Here is a 26,069-nt window from a genome sequence, read left to right on the forward strand (position 1 = left end):
ATTATTCTCCTTATAGTGGACTTCAATGGACTCCACTGTTGAAGGTCAAAATTACAGTTTCAGTGCAGCTTCAAAGGGCTTTAAACGATACCAGACGAGGAATAAGGGTCTTATCTAGTGAAACGATCTGTCATTTTCTAAAAAAAAAAATACAAATGTATATGCTTTATAAACACAAATGATCGCATTGCAAGTGGTTCCACCATTCCACCTTCCGTATTCTTCAAAAAACTTACGCTGTGTCCTATGTCTTCCCTATTCTGCTTACGGAAAAAACAGAACTGGCACTGTGTTCATTCCGTAAGTTGAATAGGGAAGGTGTAGGACATCTTGGATGACATGGGGGTGAGGAAATTATCAGGAAAACTTTATTTGAAAGTGAACTAATCCTTTAAAGATGAATTGTTATGTCCACATGTCAAAGAAAAGTATAGATAAAGAATTAAAGTTTTTGGTATTTAGAGTAAAATCAACAGGTTAAAGTTTGGCTGGTTAGCATAAGCCAACTACACCAGTGCCCAAAAATCTTTCTCTATTGACAGCCCTTCAAAAATAGCCATGTTTTATGATGAAATATATTTGCAAGCTACATGCACATTTCAAATATTTCATTATATCAAATATTTGAACTATATCTTTCATTATATCAAATATTTAAACTAAAAACTAACTAGATGTTTAATCATACTACAGTTCAAAGGTTTGTGGTCAGTACAAATTTTTGTAGAATACTTTCTAAAATGTACAGATAAGGACATAACCATAATATGTAAAGTTATGCTCTGAGGAAAACACGTGTCAGAGGCAGTCAAAGCACGACAGGGAAAGACGCTGTAATGCTTGCTTTTGTTTGAAACTCTTATATAAAGCATTCTCATTATTCGCACAGCTTGGATCACGTACCTTTCCGCAGCAGCCACTCTATCCTCCGCTATTTTCCATATTGTTTTTGACCATAGAAATGGGTTATTCCCTACTGTAAAGCTACGTGACTGGCTGATGGTTTCCCAGGCAAAGCGCAGACACGACTAATCAATTATCAGATTCGTTGTTGATTATTTTTATTATCAATAATAATCGGTTTTATCGATTATTTGTTACAACCCTAATCAAAAATCAAAAGTAGGCTATACATAAACAGTAATAATGTGAAATAATACTACGTTTTAAAATAACTGTTTTCTTTTTTAATAGCCTATATTTTAAAGTGTAATGACAAAGTTGAATTTTCAGCATCATTACTCCGGTCTTCAGTGTCACATGATTCTTCAGAAATCATTTTAATATGCTGATTTGCTGCTCAAGAAATTCAATCAGTCAGTATGACTATATAGAGTAAAGAAATTAGGCTCAAAAAACTTGGCCCCAAGAAGCCATGGTTTACAGTAAATTTACAACAGCTAAGGGGCATTGTTAGGCACGACGCAGAGCATTATACTAACCCTCTTAGCTGATGTAAATTCACTGTAAACCAGGGCTTCATATGGCTTATTTCTTTAATAAAACGGTTACCACACAATACAAATATTAAAGCCAAAAAATATGTATCAATGCAATTTTCATGAAGTAAAATCACAAAAAGCAGTCCTTCCGCTGGAAAAAATAGTCCCTGACTGTGAACAGCAACAGACGTTACATTTATTATGCCATTAGATGGCGGCAAAGATTGTCTTTATAAGCGAATCACTCAGTCGCAAAGACTTATACTGAAACTTGTTGTGAACACAGAACAGGACGCAAATGACAAATGCTTTGACTAGCGCTGTCAGTGTCAGCAGGGCACGGGAAACCCTATTAAATGAGGACAAGATCGCAGCGGACGTTCAAACTGATTTTTTATTATGAACATAGGACTGACCTGAAGGAAAATGCTAAATCTGAATGAAGGTAATACTCTCGGTCACTCGATATCTCTCTCACAATACTCTTCTACATAATGCAGTAAGCTTCAATGAACAACATCAATTGGGAACAAACGTTTACATTGCTAATAGTGATTGCTAAAGCAGCAACATACGCACTCAGTGTGCGCATCGATACTTATGTAATGCGGTCAGCTGTATGTTTTCGGGAATTTTACAACGGTTTCGAACGCGGCTCAACCAATCAAAATCAAGGCCGGAACTATCCGCTTTATAAAATACATTTTACGTCATGTCCTTCCAGCTGAGGAAATTAGATGAATGGGAATGCTAACAGAAAACTTTCTCCATGGAGAAATGGTCTCATAGACCTACTTAATACTAGGTGACGTGCATGAAAACAGATAGAGTGGCGTCACCCCCTATAATATAAAACTTATTAGAGGATATGTCTTAATTATTAATAAAATCTTTAAAGATGGAACCTGTTATATTATGGATGACACTAACAAAATTAGTTTGATTCACACCAATGGTAAATAGTACTAGGATTCTCATTCATCATTCTGTGTCACCACCAGAGAAGAAAGATGCTAATTTTGTGTCAGAGAGAAAGATGCCCCATCCACCCACCCGGTAAACATTAGGTTCCCAGTCATAATGCCAAGAAGTTTCATAGACAAAGGCTTTAATGAAAAAATCCATATTTCCATGTTTCCATATAAAAATGTACATCAGCATAATATTTATAGCTTCAACATAGCAGGCAGTAAAAAATAGCTTACAATGAAAATATTCAGAGCATTCAAATGCATACCTCTTATAAATTCAGACTTAAAGACATTCCTTTAAATGATCGCTTTACTATGGTTTCTATTTTTGGCTGATCGATTCAGTTCATGTTACTCGCTACTTTGAATTGTGACCAAACTCAAATGAAAGTGTTCTGGTGCATGACACCATATTAATGGAAGACTTATTAATTTAATGCTATGCTCACTTGTTGTGTTCTCTGTAACGCAATAAAACAAACTCATTGCATCAGAATGGAATCTAAAACGTCATGTTTTTAAGTCTGACATATCCACTTCACAGTGAACTCAAAAAAATTCAAGACACCCAACAAGTGTACAACTGCACAAACAGACTCATATGTGACATCAATCTTGTGGTTCACTCACTCACTCTTCTTTCTTTCTTTCTTTCTTTCTTTCTTTCTTTTGCCCGTTTGAAAAGATTGAACATTTGATCTGCATTCTTGCATGAGAGGCTTACGCTTTGGGCCTGTTTTCAGGGCTAGTCACACTCTTTGAACAAAGCACAGAAGTAATCAAGTAAGAAATAGTACAGAATCACTGCAGATAGGTTATGTATGCGGCAGTTCATTGAATTAAGCACTGGAGCTGCTGAGAGCAAAGCAGTGAGAAATAAGAAAGGAGAAAATGGGGCACAAATTTAGATTCACACAAGTAAACACAGACTAGAAATTACATAACAGGGGTTTTCGGCCACACAACCATGACATTGTCTCGCCTTAAGCCATTGTAAGCATCACAGTTTCATTACTGATGTGTTGTTCTTTAGAAATGGGTTCGCCACTATCATCGGGTTCAGAATCGAACCGTCCCCTTTACGTTACACCAATGGCTTCGCTCCAGTTCCAATGCAAGCATGTCCACAAAAGTAAACTTTGTATGAGCATCACAGTGTTATACACAAGCATAGGAACTAAACCTTCATGCTTTAGAACTAATGTGTTAATAAAAAAGACATAGAGAGCATCTTTGCATACATAGTATCTTAACTGTGATAAAGCAGATGTTGCTCATCTTAGCGCCCTTTTGAAAATGCTCACACAGCTATTTATCCTAAATATCTCACTTAGTTTTTTAGTTTTTGAGACGACCCTAAGGAATCAAATGCAGTAGACTACTATGTTTACTACTACTGTAATACCACTGCACGTCCCTATTTTATTTCACATATTTGGGCTCATAAATGGATTTGACTATTTGCATTAACTCATTATCAATAGATTTGTACTAAGGATTTACTGCTTTGTGTTGCGGATGACGTAATTTGTCTTTTTTTCATTTTCTTTAAGAGCTCACAACAGAGATACTAAACAGACAACAATGAACTAAGCCTCCTAGAATACTTTGTTTAAAAACACTGCCTTAAATTATTATTTAAGAAATATTAGGTAGTCTCGTTATTGTAATTTACTGTTTAGGTAAGTACTAATTGCATTAGACGAACCACTGAAATTTGACATTACCTTTTATGTTGTGTAAGCTGCTTTTAAAGATTTACTGCTGGCAATACATACCACAAATGGTCACAAGTGGACACATTAAAAAATATTTAGCACTTTGAAATAACTCTCATATTTTATGAACCTGTGGGCCTCGGATTGTGAAAGCTAACATTTTATAAGCTTTGATATGACGTACAATTCATGGCAGTCTAATTCTTGTCTAATTTTGTTTCAACAAAGCTGATGAGCACTTGCATAACAATCTCACAGTCTTCAATGAGTGCTTATTAGCTTAAACACAAGCAATAAATGCCAACAAAATTACCAAACATAAAGAACAGAATGTAATTTTAAACACAGTTACTCTGCAATGTCAAGTATCATTTCCTAATAGTAAACGCCAAATCAGATCACTGACAATAAGCCTTTTTTGTTTCAAATCTTTTACAATTTGCCTTCCCACTTATTATTATTATTATGGTTTTACTGTAAAAACAATACTGTAGAGTTAATACAGATACAGCAGTGAACAACTAGGAGCTCACTATAAAAAGAGAAAGAAATCCACAGAAACTGCCTTCTCATTGTTGGCTTATACAACATAAGACATGAACGTTTTGGGCTCGTTTTGTGAATTGAGGTCACAAATTATGTCGCAACTGTGAAGAGCTTGTTATACCGGGACAAACTGATGTCTAAGCTGTCAGATTTATATATTTAGTCAGGTGATTTTAAGTGATTTTAATATAGCCTGGCTAAAAACGAACCAGAGATGGGTACTGTAAGTACAGTAAATGTCATTGCTATGACCAGGATCCAAAGTTAACTTCTTTCTACACTTGCCAATGCATTGAGAAAATTTACCAGCCATAAATATGTCATGAAACCCTATTTCACATTATTTTTATTAAAAAAAACAACAAAAAAAAAGACATTTTTGCCTCAACAACAAAAGAATTTGCATTATTTTATTCTAAATGTGTTTCAATCAGTGCAGGTCACTGTACGGTGAACGTGATTTCACCAAGTACAACATGTTCCTGGATCAACATCTTTGTTGATCCTGGAACAACATTCCAATCAACCAATCAGATTTGAGGGACAAGTTTACCATTTATGTGTCGTTTAGGGTTATTCAATTATCATTTCCCTCTCATTTTAGGGGTAAGTTATGGGTAGGCATAGGTTTAGGGGTTGGGAAAAGGTTAGGACTACATTTTCGGATTGGAATGTTGTTCCAGGATCAACAAAATATGTTGATCCAGGAACATGTCTTACTTGGCAAAATCACGGTGACTGTCATGGTACAGTCGCATTCTTTTTCCCCCCTCATATTTCATTTGGTGACTTAATGTGAAGAATATTTCATAAGTAAAACAATATACAGTCAAATCAATATTTTTTTTTATTTATATTTTTGATATATTTTTACTAGTGGGTGCAGGACACTATAGTTCATTTATGTAAGTGAGGTTAGCAAAATAAAGTAAACTGTGACATACTCAAAAATCTTTCATACAGTGGACTACCAGTAAAATTGATAAAAAAAATTTGGAACCAAAAATTATTCAGACACTTTGGCCTGGCCATGTTTTGCTTAAGTGTTATCTGACATAATTAAGATTATTTTTTTCTGACATAGTTTACTTCTGAGATCTTTTCATATTTTAAACTATAAACTATAGTGAATAAACTGTATTAATGAATTGTATGTTCAAGGTGTCTGAATAAATTTTGGTTTGACTGTATATTATGTAGACGTACTTTGTTGCAGTAACAGATTTTTACTTGAAAAAAAAAAAAAAAAGAATATTGATATAGACCCTTTCCCAATTGTATCATGGAAACATTTCCCAAAAACGACAATTAGAATGTCATTTAAAAATGTTAATTTTGGACCCTGGTAGAGGCTAAAAAGGATGCACCAGAGGGGAAACAACAACAACATACAGTTTTGCACATTTTTTGGCACATTATTGCTCTGTAGTTCGAGTGACCTGATCATGAAAAAGACTACATGCTGGTGTGTGCTAAAAAGCTGACTGATATCCAGTGTTTTATAATCACCTTGAATTCACAATATCATCTGAAAGTTATTTGTTCTGTATCAAAATGCTCCCACTGTGTATTGTGGTGACTTTTTGTCCTTGGCAATGTAAAATACAGTTGAAATTACACACAACAGAAAGCCGAAAAGAAGATCTACACTGTTATCTGTATTCTAAATAGCAAACCCCATGATAAAACATTGACTAATTAGAACAAACATTTATAATCAAAATAATACCTCAGTGTGTAGTCACCTGTGTGTAAGAATATGCATGTTATTAAATTAAATCTGTTCAAATGTGCTTTTTTACATAATATATCTCCTGATTAAAGAATCAGAAGTTGACCTGAAAGTTTTGAAGAGTGAAATGAGCTTTATACTGTATATATATATATATATATATATATATATATATACACACACACACACACAATAGATGTTTTGAGTGGGCTATTCCTACTTCACAGAGCGGTAAAACAGTAAAAGTATCTGTTTTTTGTTTGTTGTTTGACCTCTGACATTACATTTGCAGAAAAAAGCGTACCCTGTAATGGAAATGATTATTAATACTTAATTTGTATAAATTAAGCAATGATTCACAGTCTTAGCTCCTGAAATCTAAAATTATTTGAGCCCAAAAGTGCATATTTGATTTATGGCCCTCAGAATCGGTAGCTGCATGCCTGAAGTCTGTGGTTTCATTGAAAACGGTGGTGACTTTGTATTGACTTTGATTTGTGGGCCACTTTGAAGTTAAATAAAGCAGATAATAAGAATGTCAACTAAGTGATTTATGGCCTGATCCAAGAACATGCATCACAACAAAAAGAACAGTATGCAGATTTTCATCTACACAGCCTTAACTCTAGAGATTTGACCAGCAGTTTAGTAGATGTAATATACACGCAGTTGGGTTACATAATTGGAACTTAATTAAGTGTCCTGAATTGTCAACATAGTTATTTGGCGTTTTAATAGCTTTATGCACATTTAGCAAAGTTCCTACAAACTCTCTATACCTATGACTATATCTTGCATTATAATTAAGATTTCTAATTAAGATTCAGTTTTGGCCACCTATAAAGACATGAGAGATGAGAGGAGAGATGTTGTCTCCTGCAAAATTACATTGACGTTTTCATATAAGCTATATAATTAACAACGAAAGATCAAACATATTGTAGTGTGACAGACTTGTGAGGATGCAAATAACTTTCCATGTGTTATTACTGGCCTACTGAGTTTAGAATTTATTTTATTTTTATTCCTTTTTTTGTTCTTTATTGCTTTTTATAATAACATGACCTTTAGTTTAAAAAATGTTTTCACCTCTTATTTCTTTAAAAAATTAGAAAACTCTATACATTTATTTTACAATTCATCATTTTCCCCACTGGCTTAAAAAAAAAAAAAAAAAAAAAAAAAAAAAAAACCTGTAAAACATACATTTCTGAAGATGGTATCAAGTATGCATTAAAACAAAGAGTCCCCTCCAGCAACTACAGCTCTCAAAAAGTCAGGAAAAAAAAAATTACACACACTAACCAAATACATGCATACATACAATACATGCATACACAGTCATTTTGGGAAGTATATGATTTTTCATCATTTTCATTATGCATCTCTTGTCTTCGTATATTTAATTTTCATGCCCTCTTCCAAAACAAATGATATAGCTCTTACAAAATAGGGGGATGCCATTGATATTAGACACTAAGTACATAAAAGTTCCACTGACTAATATTTATGAAACCTGCTGGGTTTGGAATGTTGCATCTAACACGCAGGTAAGTGCCCAATACCTGTGACATTGAAACAGTCAATGAAAACATAAGATCATCACTGTACATTAAGCGTTTTCTAGTGACATTAGTTTCTAGTGGACTTTTCTAATGCTTCTATAGCAAACCTTTGGTCCATGTGTCTTAACCTTTCAATTAAACTAGAAACCTTCCCCAGCGAGAGGCCTTCTGCCTTTGGAATGATACAATGAATCCAGTTGTTTGACTGGATCAATAAGGCTCTGGCTACCACATGCGTTTTGCACAGTTTGATGATTATGAAATGTGTACAATAAACACAGCAGGACAAAAGCTAGCAGTATTTTTAACATAATTTTTTGGGGTTAACTTCCACATTTTTTGGCAGGCAGTCTATCTTGAGGCATACACTGCAGTGACCTACTGTTGAATCAATTTGAATCTAAATCAACCTATGGAAAGGACGAGAACAGTTTGTTGTGGTATGAGATAAGGATATAATTACTTTGATTACACCTTTACACTGTTTATTAGGACAATCAGAGTTTGATGAAATATTTATACTAAATATTTTTAATCTGTGATTATTGGAGCATTAACCAAGAGCCTTCCGGAATGCAGGCGGCGGGGCAAATGAGTCTTGCGAAAAGCAAACAGCTGCTGAATTTTGCCTCCATAAACTTTCAAATTAAAGGGATAGTTCACCCAACAATGAACCTTCTGTCATCATTTACTCACCCTCATGTCGTTCCAGACCTCTATGAATTTTTTTATCTGTGGAACACACTGAACAGCCTGTTGTGTTGGAGCCCATTGGCTTTCATTGTATGGACAAAAACATTTTTTTCAAAATATCCTCTTGTGTACTGTAGAAGAAAGAAAGTCATACAGATTTGGAATGATATGAGAGTTAATGATGACAGAATTTTCATTTTTTGGTGAATTACCCCCTTTACTGTTTAAATTTTCTGTATGACCTTTGGTGTTGCTTCTTCAAGGGTTAGTTCACCCAAAAATGAAAATTCTGTAAGACCTTCATTCATCTTCGAAACACAAATTAAGATATTTTGATGAAATCCGAGATGTATATGACTCGTCCATAGACAGCAATTTAACCACCACTTTCAAAGTCCAGAAAGGTACTAAAGACATCGTTAAAATAGTCCACGTGACTACAGTGGTTCAACCTTAATTTTATGAAGAGATGAGAATACTTTTTGTGCGCAAAAACAAATCAAAAATAACGACTTTATTCAACAATATCTTCTCTTCTGTGTCATTCTCATACATTGTTTACATCCAGCGCTTCCAGGTTCCAACTCATTATTGGTCGGCTCCTGCATCAGCATCACACGCATGAGTCGTGTTGCTCGTGTGAACAGCCTCTGCCAATACTGACCCTGCATTTTGACGTAGAACCTGGAAGTGCTTAACGGAAACAGCGTACGAGAATGATGAATCATATACCTCTCGGATTTCTTCAAAAAATGAGGGTGAGTCATTAATGACAGAATTTTCATTTTTGGGTAAACTAACCCTTTAATGCCATAAGGTTTGACCAGTGCTGAATGTCCAATAACTGTGTTTGTGACATGTAAAAATTACTCTTAGATCAAAACTGTTGACTACTTTGCTAATACATAACATTGCCTGATGCGATGCCTAATATTCCTGTAGACAAGAGAACCGATACTTGTAACATTACAGACATACTCATTTCCACCAGAATGTACCGTGATACCTCTATATTGATTTGTGCAAGATTTTTCTTCAACGTGAACACAGTGTATATCATCTGCACTGCTCACCTCTGCAAACACACAAATACAGACAAAACACATGCTACACTTAAAAACAATATCTACCTTTATGACTTGACACATACTGTATCTTTTTAGATGACAGCCATCAGTGAATCTGGAAAACTTTCTAATCTCTTTAACTACAAGGACAGGTTCATGACCAGATTTGTTGTTAATGTAACAAACAAACACAGAAGCAAGTAAACAAACAGACCATACCAATGCAGCTATAAGACATGCTACAAGTCTCTTTTCTTATGAATGAGCCGCTTGGGTGTTTTGGAAAATCTTTTTTAAATGGCATATGCAGTTTAATATTATGCAAAACATTTTAATGATTCGTGTTGGCGGTCTCTACACACTCTACACCTTCAGACGTGGTTTGTTTACTCGGAATAGTAAAACAAATTACAGTCTGAATATCAGCTAAATGTCAAATTTGACAAATGTACTTTCACTGAACATTTTAAGCAGAAAAACACCTTTTCCAATCCTTAATAATTAATTCTATTGACCATTAATGCTTTGCTCGGAGGATATTTTACAGGTATAAGGTGGGACCTCTCGGGGGGGGGGGGGGGGGTAACTGCTACCAGAAAAATTGCAAACACACTGTTAGATTTGCTACAGGACATTTGTGATAAATGCATGCTAAGTGTTATTTGTAGGAGAGTGTTGCATAATTTGATGAAAGCTGAAAACTGCTTCTTCCATTTGCTACTATTTTTAAACAGAGTTGGTCTTAATTAATTTGTAAGCACAAGGCTGGAGGAATGTGAGGTGCATAACAGTTTAAAAAACAAGGAATGATCAAAAAGATTTATGTTGGTGCTAAATAAGAGCAAATGTACTTGGTTATGATTTCTGCTCTTACAAAACAAACAAATACCCTTGGGAATACCACTAGAGATCCAACCTGCTAAGATTCATGCTAACATTTCTGGAGGCCTTCAGTTTAGGTCTTCTGAATTTGTTAATGTATACAGACAACCTTTTTGCGCAAACCTTTCATGTTAACGGCTAACGTAAGCTAGCAGCTGCAGATGTTATACACTGTTCTGGGCGAAGGGTGCACAAGAAATGAGTGAGAAGGTTTTGTTTTTTTTTTACTCTGGACAGCATTGTTGTTGATTGCTGTGGTTGCAAGTGTCACCCCAGGAGCAAGAGTGCCGGACTCGGCCACCTCTGGACCTCTGAAGTGCTGCCTGACGTCGCCCCCTAGTGGCCAGGAGCTGATTTCTTATCACTTACGCTCACACACGTCTTTCAATCAAACACTGGTCACATGATCTGGGTTTTCCCTGACTTCAATGCACTCGATTTCCTCTCTCTCCCTCTCCCGCTCCCTCTCTCTTTCCCGCTCTTTCCGTTTGGCCCGTTTCTTTTTCTTGTGCCGCTTCTTAGAGGGCGGGAAGAATGTCAAAAACACCGGTAGGATGACGAAACAGTGCAGAACTGTGCAGCCGGCTGTGAGAAGGGAACACTTGAACAGTGTGTAGGTCAGGTTAGAAGGCACAAAGAGAAGAGGCATTATCCCAATTACAAAACACGAAGTGTTCTGCAAAATGGCGGCCCCATGCTCCTCTAAAGAGATCTTGATGCACTGAGTCCGCGTGTGCTCAGTGGCCAGTACGAACGTGTAGAGGTGGGGGGCACAGTGATCCATGGCAAAGTTGAGAGTATAAATAAGGCACAGGATAGAGATGCTGTCCATGTCTACATTCCAAAGCGTCATGAGACCCAAGACGCCCAGTTCCACCGAGGTGACGGTCAGGATCAACCAGAAGTTGCCCAGTGGGTTAATGACTAGGAAGAAGGTGAGAATGAGAATAGTGAGCACGCTGAAACCTGACGTCAGGATGGGGGAGATGATGGAGGAACTGTAGCGGTCCATGAACACGAACGTTGGGTTGAAAACGATGAACTTGATGCTGTTTATAAGGGAGAGAGGTCGGAGTCTCTCCAGCAACTCCACGACCTCCTCCCTGGTCTTTTCGGTCGTCCTGGCCACCAAGTACATCTTGGATGCAATGATGTCATACTCATCTCCGTTTTTAGAGAAAATGATGTCGTCCACAAAGTGTTGATATTCTGGGCTCCTCAGAAAAGAAGTCTTGAGGATGTTAATGAAATCACTTTTGGTTGATGCGCTGACATTAACGACTCTCAGATAGTGAAAGTAATTATCGATCCATGAAATCTTATTAAAGCCCTGGCCCAATGTCTTGAGGTGCTCCTGCACTGTGGAGTTCCAATACTCAATGGGTTCGTAGATATAAAACCCAATCACCGGACTGTAGTTGCTGAAGTATTTCTGTTGAGTCAGGGCGAACGACACACTGGGCGAATTACTAGCTAGCAGATTAATTATGTTGGAGCCATCACTGATTTGTAAACATCCCATGAATGAAAAGGAGGCATAAATCAGGTAGAGGATAACCACAAAAGGCTTGACATAGGTGTTGGTAATCCATTCTGTGTAATGCTCCCTCAGGAAGTGCTGAATGAAGTGGTTCTGGTACGGCACGCTGTCGTGGTGCGTAGACAGGTCGTGACCGTCACTCATCATGGTCTTAAACCAAGTGGGCTGGCGGTCCAGATACTCCACAGAGGGGATCTTGCAGCAGAAGACGCTGTGATAGCGGTTTTGCTCCAGCTGTCCGGCAAACACCAGGCAGGAGCCATAGAACGAGAACACGTAGAAGTAGTTCACCAGGATTGCTACACACATGCTCTGGCAAAAGACCTTCACGGATTCAATGTTGGTGAAAGGACTGGCACCCATGCCGAAGGTGATAATATAGAGCGAGCTGGTCATGGTGTAACACACCATCACGTCAGCGAACGCATCTGCCACCCTCTCCTTGAAGGGCAAGCTCTCTCTGGTTCTTCTCCAGCCTGCCAGAAGCTCGAACACACCCTTTGTTCCATGTCCTGAAAAAAAAAAAGAGAAGCAATTTATAGTTTGATGCATGGGAAATTCACAGAGAAACTTTACTACACAGCATGAGCAATGTCAGCATGAATATAATCAACAAAAATATAAAACATGCATAGTGAAAGACCAATATATCAGCCAGGGTGATTAATTGCCCATTTTCAGATTATTGGCATTTGGCGAAAACTGTGCCCACTTGGCTGATTAACAGAAGTGATAGTTGTGTCAGTTCCAAAATCCAATAACAGCCAAGTGTCAGTAGACAAAAGACATTTTTTTCAGTGAATTTTAATAATTTAATTGATATAATATACAAATTCTTATAATATTTAAATTAATTCAAATAAATATATCCATTCCAGGTTGGCGCATAATGTTTATGCCAGCCATGCCATATAACAAAAAGGGGGAAAGATAGGAAAAACCACTTCATTTTTTATTTAACCTTTGTTTTTACTTTTTTGTTGTTGTTGTATTATTGCATTAAAATGTACAGAATATAAGTTCATTTAATTAACAATATGTAAATGTTGATATAATATAGTTATAATGCATCATTTACTTTCGGCCCACATCCCTCAAACAAGTTTAATTTTTTTCCCATCACATTAAATTGTTTGGGCACTTCTGATATATATATAAAATATTTAAATAGATAAATCAATTACAAATGTGTAAAATGACTGCATGCTTCATTTGACATGATTAAATTGTATTTTATACAGTGGAGACTAAAAGTCTGAGATTACTAGTGAAAATGCTTCTATTTTGTATTTTTCTTCATTAATAAAAATCATTACAAAGACATAATCAGCACAACAATTTGAACAAAATGTTGCCACACATCTATCTAGACTAGACAAAAAGTGCTGAACTTTCACTATTTCTTTCTTACTCATTTTTAGTTGTTTCTTTGTTTTTAAAAATAAAAAAAATAAAAAATTGAAAAACTAAAATGTATATTTTATATTAGAATTTAAATCTCAGGTTTTCAATGTGCCCTCAGACTTTTGGACCCCACTGTATCAGCGTTTTTTTTTTTTTTTTTTCAGCCATTGCCTAGATATTGCTCAACCACTAAACATGAGTTATGGAATAATAAGCCTTTCATGATAGTTGTAAGATGAGCAGTAATTCAATTACTCTTCTACGATCCACCTATGGGATCACTCAAGCTCATATATCAGATCTAGTGTGTGTGCACACTGTCACCTTTGAACATATTAATACATTTGACTTTCATCCATCCACTAAATATTTCACTCAGCATCAAGGACATCACAGCTTGTCTATTCGCACTCTGTCCCTGTCAAGAATGTGTCACAAAAACTACTCTCTTACCTCTTTCTCCAAAATCATAAATTTTCATTGAGCTGACAGACACGGAGAAAAACCTAATTAACCATAAAGGATTACGCCAATGTAATGAGTCAGATGGACTGGCTTTCCTTGCTTTTAGTTTTATTAAGGGGCAGAACAAGTCCATTAGTCTGTGAATTCATCTGCAAGATGCGGAGGTTACGTGGTGGGTTGGTGGTAACCTGGTAGCTGCATGTTCAATATTATGTACTCAAAGAAGGGGTACTGACATCCAGGCACGTGCATAGATAAACCCCAAGTGGTGCTCAAGCACCTGCCCTTTTGGTCCCTTTTAGTTTTTATTTAAATTTGATCATTTACTGGTGACAGCCAGGTAACAATAGTGTGTTTACCCTAAGCTTTGGCTTACTGCTGTCAAATTAGACTACTATTAAAATATCTACATAGAGCCAGCCTAACTAGGCAATAGCCCTAACAACAATTGAGTCTGGTGTGTGGGCGTAAAATAGCGTTGTGCTAAAAGTGCTGTTTTCCCGAATATCAGCACGATTGCAAATATACGATTCATTTTAATACAACAACTCGATAAAAAATAAGTTGATATTAATTTACATTTTTAAACACAACAATGTACATTTTGACTGTTTTTGCTCTATTTCATAAATGAAAATAGTTCAGCAAATAACAAAGCGAAACATTAGCACCTCCTTTCAACACAGAGTGGAGTTTCATTCATGAATGAATCAGCTGGTTTGAACGAATCAGTGAATGAATTACTCACTGATTGACTCGCTTATCAAGACTTTAATTTTTTCATTTCATATTTCTATATTCAAAATTTTAAACACTTATAAACACTAATTTCATAAAATTATTCATTCAACTGTAACTGCAGTGTAAATGCAAATAATTATAGTATAAAAATAGCTGATTACATAACATTTTGCTCGTTTACTAATTCCAACATAATGCCAACAAATTACATATTTATTTATTTATTTAAATAAATATATAAGTAATTTAAAGATGTTCTGTCCTCTTTATATTTGGGGTGTCTTTAACCATTTGATACAATGCATTCATTGTGTATATAGGGCCTACATGTTTTATACCTAATATAAATTGTGACCAGATGTAAAGTTTGTAACTAACTTTTAATGTAATTTTTATAGTAATTATGGGATGCTGACATCACAATCTTGCTTTTTATCATCAAGTACACTTAAGCTATAGACACTTAGCCTCAGGTTGCTCTGAAAGAGCTGCCTCTGTAATAACGGGAAGCTGCTCTAAATAAAAAGCAACTGCTAAATGGCACTTAAAACCTAAACTACTAAACACAAAGTTTGGTAGAAATGAAACATTCATACATTGGAGTGTGAACATGGGTCACTACTTGCCAAATTATATAAATCAGCAAAACAACTGTACGAGGAATTTAATTTGTGATTAGTTGCGGACCCTGCCATCTTATAAAAACCCATCACTGCTTCAGCAATTGTTTTGCATTCTCCAATTAAGAAGATTAATTAGATTCATGAAGTGGGTGCCATTTATTATTTTCAAAATCTGCAAAGAACTGTAAGAGTGGCAATTCATGAGAAACAAATTTTCACTTTATCCTTGCTAAATGGAAATGGAGTCTCACTCTTTGGCTGATGGGGGGTAATTCATTTAGTCCAGTGATTCCCAACCAGGAAAGTTATAAAAATTAAAAATTAGGACTGTTGATAGATTATCATAAGTAATTTTAAAAAATGCCATATTTTTTTCTCATCCTTCTTAGGAAAGAAAATAATATTTAAAATTGAACAACCACAGAATCAAAACAAAAAAATTTTCATAATAATAATATTGTTCAATATATACAAAATAATATACAAGTAAAATTTCTGTACATTTTGTAAAATATACTTTGCGAATTGCATCAGAATACACAGGAAATGCAAACACTGAACTCCACAATGTTTTCTGTGGAAATAAGCATGACTTTCCACATTATTTTTTAAATAATATTGCATATGAATTAGAATATTTTGCCACTGGCCTGTCCTTTGACTGTCTTCTCATTAAAGTTTGTAAAAATGAGGTTCACTCGTGGGATATTTCATCGATGTTGGTATGAGTTAAAAATATATCTCTGGTTTGGTGCCAGTAAAGTGGTACTTGAGCTTTACTGATGAGCTGTAAGACTAAAAAAGTTTGGGAAGCACTTATTATAACATTCTTCATTATTAATAACTGGCATTTTAATGATTTGGTAAATATTTGAACAGCAATACACAAAGATGATAGTTTTACTCAGGCATTAGCATTCCCGCTGTTCTGAGTTTGGACGTCATCACCTTCCAGATGCTAACTCGTTTAACATGATGCAAGAGGGATTTCCTTATGTAGGACAAATGAGACGTACTGGAATGGTAATTCTTAATGGAATACAAAACTCCTTCTTATCAGAATGACATGGCGATTTCTTCAGTGTGGGCCGTGTATGAATCACCACAATATAAATGGAGTGCCATCAGGCTACTGGTCAAGGGCAGAAAGAAAATGTGCCCAGTTCTAAAAGTCTCTAATGAAACAGGACAAAGAGACAAAACTTGACTAAACAACTACATGTCTGCCTAGATCAGTGTTTCCGAGCCTTTTTGTGCAGCTTTATAACATTCCCGTCAGAGAAGACCACCTTCATCTACACCAAACCAAGAAAAAAACACTGTACTAGATATCATCTAGCGTTAACGCTTCTATTATTCAAATGGCCATTATTATAATGACCCACTTATTAAAAAGTAAAAAAAAAAAATGTTAAGCTGTTAATTACAAAGAAAAAAAGATAAAGGCCCGTTTCACAGACAGGGCTTAGATTAAGCCAGGATTAGGTCTTAGTTTAATTAGGACATTTAAGTAGCTTTTATAAACATGCCTTAGAAAAAAATATTACTGATGTGCATTTTGAGAAAGTGTTTTTAATTTTTTTAAATCTTTTGGTAACTGTAATATTGCCTCATTTCGGTTTTATAGGTTTAAGGGCTGTTTACATGACACAATTTTCAACTAAAAATGTAAAACTTTGTATGCGTTTTGTTCGTTCATTTACACAACAACAGTTTTGGAGGCCTGAAAATGCAAACTTTTGAAACGGGATTCAAAGTGCACTTTTTTTTTTTTTTTTTTTTTTTTTTTAAAGGTACAGTTATCGTCTCCATGTACACTGCAAAAATGTGAATTTGTGAAAACTGTGACGTCATGCTCAGGTGCGTAGACTTTCTTTACAAAGTGACATCGCCATCTACTGGCCTGGCATGCAGAACACAGCATTTTTAATTGTTTTCACGGATCCCGTGAACAGGGGTCATTTTGACCATGTTGTCATCTGTACGTGTAAAACGCAAAGGAAAAGCCTTTCCATTTTTAGTACATCTTTTCATGTAAACATACCCTTAATCTTGCCAAGAGGTATGTATTCTGTTGTTTTATTTTCTTCACCTTTGAAGAAGCCTTTTATTCTTTCTCCATCTTTGTGACAGTATGCAAAAGCTTACTCCTAAAGGCCAATTCACACCACCCCGACAACAGCCAACAAACGCCAACAAACTCGTCTGTTGGAGTTTGTTGGTTCGGTGTGATACCCCTGTTGGGGTCTGTTGGCGTTTGTTGGCTGTTGACGGGGCGGTGTGAATTGGCCTTTAAATAACATCAACTGTATGGCAGTGACTTTGTTTCAAAAAAGCTCTGTCAAAAGGGGTCCGTCCATTCAAGAGAGTAGATTAAATTGGTGACTAGAGGAATGCGTAGCAAACCAACATCTTGAAACAAGATTGACACGTTTTGCCGCAGCAGCAGCGGCAAACGGTAAGGAGTGCAGCAGCAAATATAGTGTATTCAAAACAGAAAGCACAAAGCCGCGAGATGACACGAGGGAGACCTGCTCCTGCCGGTTATAAATCACATGAATAGTAAGACAGAGATTATTGATGCATTTCAAATAAAACCACTTCAACAACATCTAATGATTTAAGTAGACCAGCACTTGCCTAATAGGGCTACAGAGACCGTGAATGCCCCTGAACATAGAGGGGGGAGTGACCCATTGCTGTCCCCGACATACACACATTTACTTCACCATCATACTTCAACATTATCATACTGTATATTATTAACATGAAGTCATTACTTTTTTCACAGTATTTCAGTGCAAATACTTTTTCACTAACCACCTGCAATCCATCTTAACTAGATAGAAAATGCTCAAATTAAGCAACTGACATTTCTTTCATCACAAACACACCTCTCTATGCAAATTATGTTTATTACAGATTATGTTTTAAAACTGACTTATTCATCAAGTAATGGAGAAGAGCAAATTAACTTGGCATATATATATATATATATATATATATATAGATTGTAGATGACCAAGCTTTGAAAGTGTAGATCGCCAAGCTTCAATCTAAGCATCATGCCTATTTGAAGTAGTTAAAATACAGCCAAGCTCCTGTGAAAAACTATTTACTTGTCTTTGTAAATAAAAATACAATTTAGGTAACACTTTACAATAAGGTCTAATTTGTTAACCTTTAACACGAACTAACTATGAGTAATATATTTTTACAGCATTTATTGACCTTTGTTAATGATAGTTAATAAAAAATACAATTGCTTCCTTTGTTCATATTAGTTCATAGTGCAACTTTTGATTTTAAGACTGCATAAGGAAATGTAGAAATGTTAAATGCTGCATATATTGTTCATTGTTAGTTCATGTTAATGAATGTAGTTAAATAATGTTAATGAATATAACCTTATTGTATAGTGTTTCCATTATTTATCTAATAATAAATATCTAGTTCAGCCATGAAACTCTAAACGGCGCAGGCTGGTTCTTTACATGCAATCTGCAAGCAATCACATCATTACCGCATCCACAGCCAAAGAGATTACTTGCTCAAAATGTAAGTCTTTTTCAGTGTTTGCTGTAGGCTAGTCCTGCAGCGTGCTGTCAGAGTTTCTCTGAAACCTTTCACCTCCCCAGATCCACCAGCCTAGGTAGAGCTGGGGAGAAAAAGTTACTTTGAAACTGGAAATTCTAGCAAATTCTAGTAAACTTTGTTGTAGTGGGTGTGTTTGTGTGTTACAGGATTTGCATAAATCCTTTAGTGAATCGGGCACTGAAACAATCCAGACAGTGAGTGTGCAAATAAACTGTGGGTACAATTAATTCATAGTGAATTCCTTCACCGAGTTTTTCCCATGCTGCTTTGTGAGAACACCTGGGGAACTGAACTGAAATGTTCCCTGCACATCTCACAAGGGGTACGGTGGCAAATAAAGGGCTGTACCTCATGTCTCTGGGTGCTGGTGGACAGGTACAACATTCCACATAACTAAAGAGGGCAGTTTGTCACAGGCCTCCTGTGGACAGTTCCAGCCGGCACCGGCTGGAGGAAAGCTACTCTGAGGCTGTGACTTCAATATAAAGAGCTGCATCACCTCTCTCGCTGCAATGCAGTGAGTCATTAAACAAAATTACTGCTTTAAAACTTCAGCACCGAGCAGCTGCAAACACATCCATCACCTGCAGGAAAACACCCTACGGATGGACCCTTCGTACACCTCCAATAAAGCATGTCCAGTTGTGACAGAAGATGGGAAAAATATTACACGGATTTCCATACTGTGTCAGTATTTCTGTGCTGCAGTGACAAGACACGTACAATAGACTATATATCTTCTGAACAGCTATTCTGGAAGTAGAGCAGTATTTTTTGTACATTTATTTATTTCCAAATGGTATTACTACATTTTTTGTACTTGCAACATGGTATTACCATGGTGCCCACAAAGTACATTGTAGTACCAAATATCATGTTACAGTAACATGGTAATCATTCAGTAGGCTACCATTATGTGTTATATTAAAATAGCATATTATTACATCTGATACCACCACGGTGCCATTGCAGTCCTTCTTTGCAGCAAATGTCAGAACAAAACTAACTTGATGTAATGTGCTTTTATCTATTCATATTTGTTGAATGGAAAAAATTACATCACAAAATAATTTTCTTAAGGCCCGTTCACACCAAGAACTATCCACCTGTTTCCGCGGGCCGCTACTGTAAAAGAGAACGTGGGTACAACTTCCGGTGAGGCGGCGGAAGTAGCATACCAATGGTATTTAGTGTGCTAATTAGCGAAGAGGCTAAGTGTTTTTTGGATCATTGTTTACTTTGCAAAGTTGCAAATATTTATGAGAGATGTCGTTACGGCGCTCAGGGACAACAATTCAGTTTAGTACATTTATTAGTTAATAATATCACAATACAATAAACAGTTTGGGCCCTTAATTGCCCTTTACTTTACTGACCTTCCACAAAAGTGCTGCTGCATGACTAGAGCATCCTGACCCTGCAATACATTAACAACCCGCTGTCTGTACTTCACCTGTCATTGATGCACCAAAGCCATATGATGTGATATTTTACTCCTAACGTATTGTGCGTGCCAGAGCCAGTCGCGTTTCCACTGTATGCGATGCTAAAGGCTACTGATGTTAACCATTGCGATAAATACACACGTTTATGGAAAATATCAGAGACTGCTTGAGGGACGAAGACAATTCTTATATTATTATAATCGTGTATTTATTTAGTTTAATGTTTTATCTGTCTCTTCCCTGTGCCTGTTGATTCCTGACAAATGCACATCTTTCAGATTCACACACTCCGGTTAACTCGTATAACTCATAACTCCTGTTGCCTTCTCATGAGCTCCCTCTGTTGCTCTGGCTGAAAGGATCAGGATAGATAGACGAGATCGCGCAAACATCCTCGGATTGCAATCATCGCATAATTTAGAGGGAAATAAATAGAAATGCTCAGAAAAGTGACGTAAACATAGGGTATGTTATCAATATATTTCTAAATGTGTAAGCCTTTGGATTTAAAAGCCTTAGTGGAGTTGTTTTGTGCATTCTTGTGATCGTAAATTAATGGAAGCAGGCGCAACTGAATAGGTCTGTTAGATTTAACATGATTGATCTGCACTCCTGACATAAATTAACACATTACTATTAATGTAACATTTTTTATTGTAAAACATTGTTCAAATATTTATGCTGGAATCTTAAATCTTTAAGTAAAAAACAAACGTTCGCAAGTTTGGATCGTTAAATCTTGAATGACTGTCAAATGTTGTTAACTTCGAACCGGAAGACGCTCCCACGTTTGACGCAAGGCCTCATGGGGCGTAGGAAACTTGTGGATAACTATAAAGAGAACATTAAAGATATAGTTATAAAAATCGTTCTAAATATAAAATAATATTACTATCCACCACAGCTATCTATAACGATATAGAGAAACGACATCGTTGGGATCATAACATTTTTTTTTTCCAGCAGTTGAACGATACAACACTGACAGCCGATCTGCTGGGAAAAAAAATCGTCTCGCTCACGCGCATTTAAAATGGCAGACGACATTGCGGAGAAGTTAAAGGTTTAGTTCACCCAAAAATGAAAATAATGTCATTTATTACTCACCCTCATCATGGCATTCTACAGCCGTAAGACCTTCGTTCATCTTCTGAACACAATTTATGATATTGTTGATGAAGTGAGGCCTCTATTGAGAGCAAAGCCATTCAGAGTCTCAAGGTCCATAAAGGTACTAAAAACATATTTGAAACAGTTCATGTTAGTTCAGTGGTTCTATTTTAATATTATGAAGCGACAAGAATACTTTTTGTGCGCCAAAATAAATAAATAAATAAATAAAAATAAATAAATACTTTTCAACAATATCTATATGGGCCGATTTCAAAACACTGCTTCAGAGGTTTACGAATCGAATCAGTGAATCGGAGCACCAAAGTCACGTGATTTCAACAGTTTAGCCGTTTGATAGGAGATCCGAATCACTAATTCAAAACAAAAGATTCATAAAGCTCAGAAGCTTCATGAAGCAGTGTTTTGAAATCTGCCCATACAGATATTGTTGAAAAGTCTTTTTTTTTTTTTTTGGCACACAAAAAGTATTCTTGTCACTTTATAATATTAAGAGAACCACTGAACATGAACTGTTTTAAATATTTTTTAGTACCTTTATGGACCTTGAGAGTTTGAATGGCTTAGTGAGCCATACGATTTCATCAGCAATATCTTAATTTGTGTTCCAAAGATGAACGAAGGTCTTACGGGTGTAGGACGACATGAGGGTGAGTAAATTACATTATTTTCATTTTTGGGTGAACTAACCCTTTAATCGCAGAGGTCCAGAAAAAAGCGACCGTTTGACAAGTCAACCCCCCTTTTCAAGGATACTTTAAAGAAAATGGATATATGCAAAACAATTGGCCATACCTTCAGAATAAATGGTGAGAAGTAATGAGATAATTATGCCAGGCTAGCAAATAGAGTAACATAAATTTACCTCTGGTATCCGGCGCTAGTTTCATCAACATTGTCCTGCTTCTTTTGAAGTTGCAGTGAATAAGACTAGGTGTTGTTTTATTCCACTTTGTCAGCTAAATTAACTGTTAGATTCTCAAAACATAGCATGCTGAGAACATCTGCTGGTTAAAGCCGTGTAAATGCAACAAGAGCAGTAAAAACACGTTGTACAGTTTGAAACCGCAGCGCGTGAACTTAGAAACAGACCGTTATCGTTTGTTGGTGCGGACGCAAATATATTTATCGTTATATTTATCGTTCTTGGTGTGAACGGGCCTTTAATCAGTATTTCTATAAGTAAAAATGTACTCTTTTTTGGTAAATAAAAACCCCATTTTATGTGTATGCATAAAACCAAGAAAACAAGCCTTATTGACGTACAAAATTTTATTTCTGAAATATTTAATGAAATGCTTCTCAAATGTTTTTTTAGGGGAAACAAAAAGTGAAGAAATTAAATGTTTGCAGTTTAAACAGCTTTATTTTGAACATTATCAGTTTAACATTATCAGTATAAAGACAGTACTGCTCGTTCAAAAATAAAACATGCAAAGAACGCTGCATTACAAAAGTGCCCAAAATTAGCATCTCCTTTGACAGTGAACATGTCCTTATCTTAACACAGCACACATCACGGCACACCGTTAATCCTGCTGCTAAGGATTAGGTGTGCAATTTGCACAAAACTCAACACAACACAACAGTGCCAAAGTAGAAAGCTGGGCGCTTTGCAGAGCCAGTCAAATGATTCCAGTCAGAAGATGGAGAGAATGGTGTGACACTTCTGTCATTGTATTGAATGGCTGCTGCTTCTTGTGGCACCCCACACATCTGCTGCATCTGCAGCTGCTAATGAAAAAGCTGTGCAAATGCACTGCATGTAAATCAGCAGAGGGCTTGAGTTACTCGCACGTAATTTCATAGGAGTGGACTTCATCAATCCTGCTGTTGACTCTACGAACCATCATTTAGCTGTGTTTGGCAATGGATACGTTTCCATGTATAACCTTAGATTTTCAAGATGGAATTTTAACAGAATCATTGTAAAATACTCTACAAGTCTGGGGTCGTTACGATTTTTAAAAAATGTTTTTGAAAGAAGTCTCACCAAGGCTGCATCTACAGTATTTGTGTACAAATATACAGTAAAAACAGGAATATTGTGACCATTTAAAATAACTCTTTTCTGTTTTGATATATTTTGAAGTTTTATTCATTCTTGTGATGGCAAAGCTAAATTTTCAGCATACTCCAGTCTTCAGTATCACACTAGTATGCTGCTTTTTGTGCTTTTGACTATTCAACAATACTATTTTCTGGAAACTGTGATACATTTTTTGATAAATCTTTGATTAATAGACATTTCAAAAGATCAGCATTTATTTGGAATTTTTACTGTCACTTATGATCAACTTGTAAAAAACAAAACAACAACAAAAAAACATTTGAACAATACTGTAAATTCATTTTGTTAGGTGACAACGAATTCTTTTCAATCTTTTCATCAAATATTATATCAGACATGATCAATAGACCTATAAATAATACAGAAGAAACTGCTCCAAGATCTCTTATGCTGAACATAAAGAACAAATCTAAAAATATCCAAGAGAAAGTATAAAGTATTCGCATATGAAAAAGGCTGTCCAATAAAAGTAGACTAATAAAAAGTTTGGGCTTCATATCCATGTTGTATAACTAGTTAAAACTTTCTGATCTTTCTTATGGCCTACTTTTAGCTCAGACGCCAAATGAACTGAACAAAACACCCTGGATTCATTGTGCTATGGGCCACACTATTTCAAAATTTCCTGAAATATTAAAAATGTACTGTACTTGGAGCACAATTTAATTGTTCATTATCAGTTTTACACGAAATAATGAGGCTACACTCATATCAAAAAGACTATACAACATACAGTAGAAGCTACAGTAGTACATTTTTAAACAATATATCAGTCTGGAAAGCCGCAGTCATGAATAGCTCATGTTCTCCCTTTTCCGTCACTCGGTTTCTATATGCCGTGGCTTCAGTCTCACAAACTCACGAGAGTATCTCCTTTACAATCTGACAGTATTCCATGTCATTGTAAAACATGCTACTGTCAGCATACGTCAGTGTGTTCAAGGCCTTCACCGGAAGATCTATTTCTCCTAACAACTGTACTCCCACACTAAAAACAGCACTTTTTCTTTTAGTGGTACAGAAGCATAAAAATGACAGTGAAAATATTGTCAAGTTCAAACAGCTTTAATCCAAAACACTCCTGCATTTTTAATGCCAATTATTTCACTTGAAGCAAGCTACTAAATGAAAAAAATCCATTCCCTTAATTTCCAATCTTGCATAATTTTCAATCAGAAAAAAACCCTGTGAAACATAAATCATACAACTGAAGGATAAAAGGACTGGAATATTAATGACAAACGGAGGGAGGCAGAAGAATAGCTGGACGTCTGTTACTATTTCTATTTCACGCACTGATTCAGTGGTTGCACATCATGCCTGAACAAACTATGCAAATGAAATTTTTCTCTTGGCTTATGATGTCCAACAAACCTCATCCTGATTCTTCCTTCTGACAATGGCAAATTATCCAGCCACAGGCTTAATGGCATGTAATATGTGACGCTTGAAGACGTTTGTGATAAGTAGTTCGTTGGTAAGAGCCCTAATCTCTTCCCCAGGACTTGCTTCTGCCTTCTAGCACTAAGACAAATCAATGGCATTCAACATGGCTAGTTTTCAATCTACTAACACCCCATCATCTACATTTTCCTGCAGGAGACAGCAAAGGTCTGCTGTAAATGCTGGTGGTTGTACGTGTTTGTTTCTGGAATGAGTGATTGAGACGGGATTGGGCTTCCCAGGCACAGTGAATATGTGTTAGCCATGACCAGGCACAATCATGCTTGTGTGGAGAGAATTGCAAGGAGACGCTCCAGATCCCAGGGCACATGCTGTTCCACAGTCTGTGGCCCTAAATGAGCTCGATCAATAGAACTGACATGCTGGGGAGTGACTATGCCACTGCGCGCACACACTCACACTTACAATACGGCTCACAACAGACATATGCACCTTTAAACCCAGACACTAACTACATTGCATGCTTACAATTAGTAGCATAATTCAGATATTTGTTTTTGACCGGGTCATGCGGGCCACTGTCGCACAAGAGCACTCGGCTTACCTGTTGCGTCACCACACATATATAGATTACTATACTAAACTAGTGTTACTTTGTGTTCCCTCTATACTGTTACAAGTACAGCTATAAACACGCAGACATTATTAATGACAACTATTAATGACAGCACAAATTATATGGATTAAAAGACTGTGAATCGCCAACAAAATTATTAATATAGACACAGTAAGTGGTGCGTGAAAATAAACGTGAAACGGCCTGTTGCTATACAACACGAACGTGCATTAAATTTTAAGCTGTTAAGGAAATAAAACCAGCAGACACAACATTAAATATGACATTATCTGTCATTAACGCAACATGGAGCAATTGCATAAACCGGCACATTAGTTTTATTCTTGTGCACGCACTAAAACACAGACAGTTCCGTTCATTGTTGGAAAAATGTGAACATGCAGAACAGATTGTGT

The 26,069-nt window shown here is 36.2% G+C and overlaps 1 protein-coding gene across 1 annotated transcript in view; it reads right to left on the reverse strand.

The window, feature by feature from the left end:
• Positions 1 to 9,201: 9,201 nt before the first annotated feature.
• Positions 9,202 to 26,069, reverse strand: part of ptchd4 (patched domain containing 4) — a 30,874-nt gene continuing 14,006 nt past the window's right edge. Inside the window, exon 3 of the mRNA XM_048207285.1 lies at positions 9,202 to 12,668. Within this exon, the coding sequence (XP_048063242.1) occupies positions 11,005 to 12,668 (1,664 nt within the window). The 3' untranslated portion in view covers positions 9,202 to 11,004. The remainder of the gene's footprint in view (positions 12,669 to 26,069) is intronic.

The sequence above is a fragment of the Megalobrama amblycephala genome, linkage group LG11 (assembly GCF_018812025.1).
Source record: "Megalobrama amblycephala isolate DHTTF-2021 linkage group LG11, ASM1881202v1, whole genome shotgun sequence".
Lineage (NCBI taxonomy): Eukaryota > Metazoa > Chordata > Actinopteri > Cypriniformes > Xenocyprididae > Megalobrama > Megalobrama amblycephala.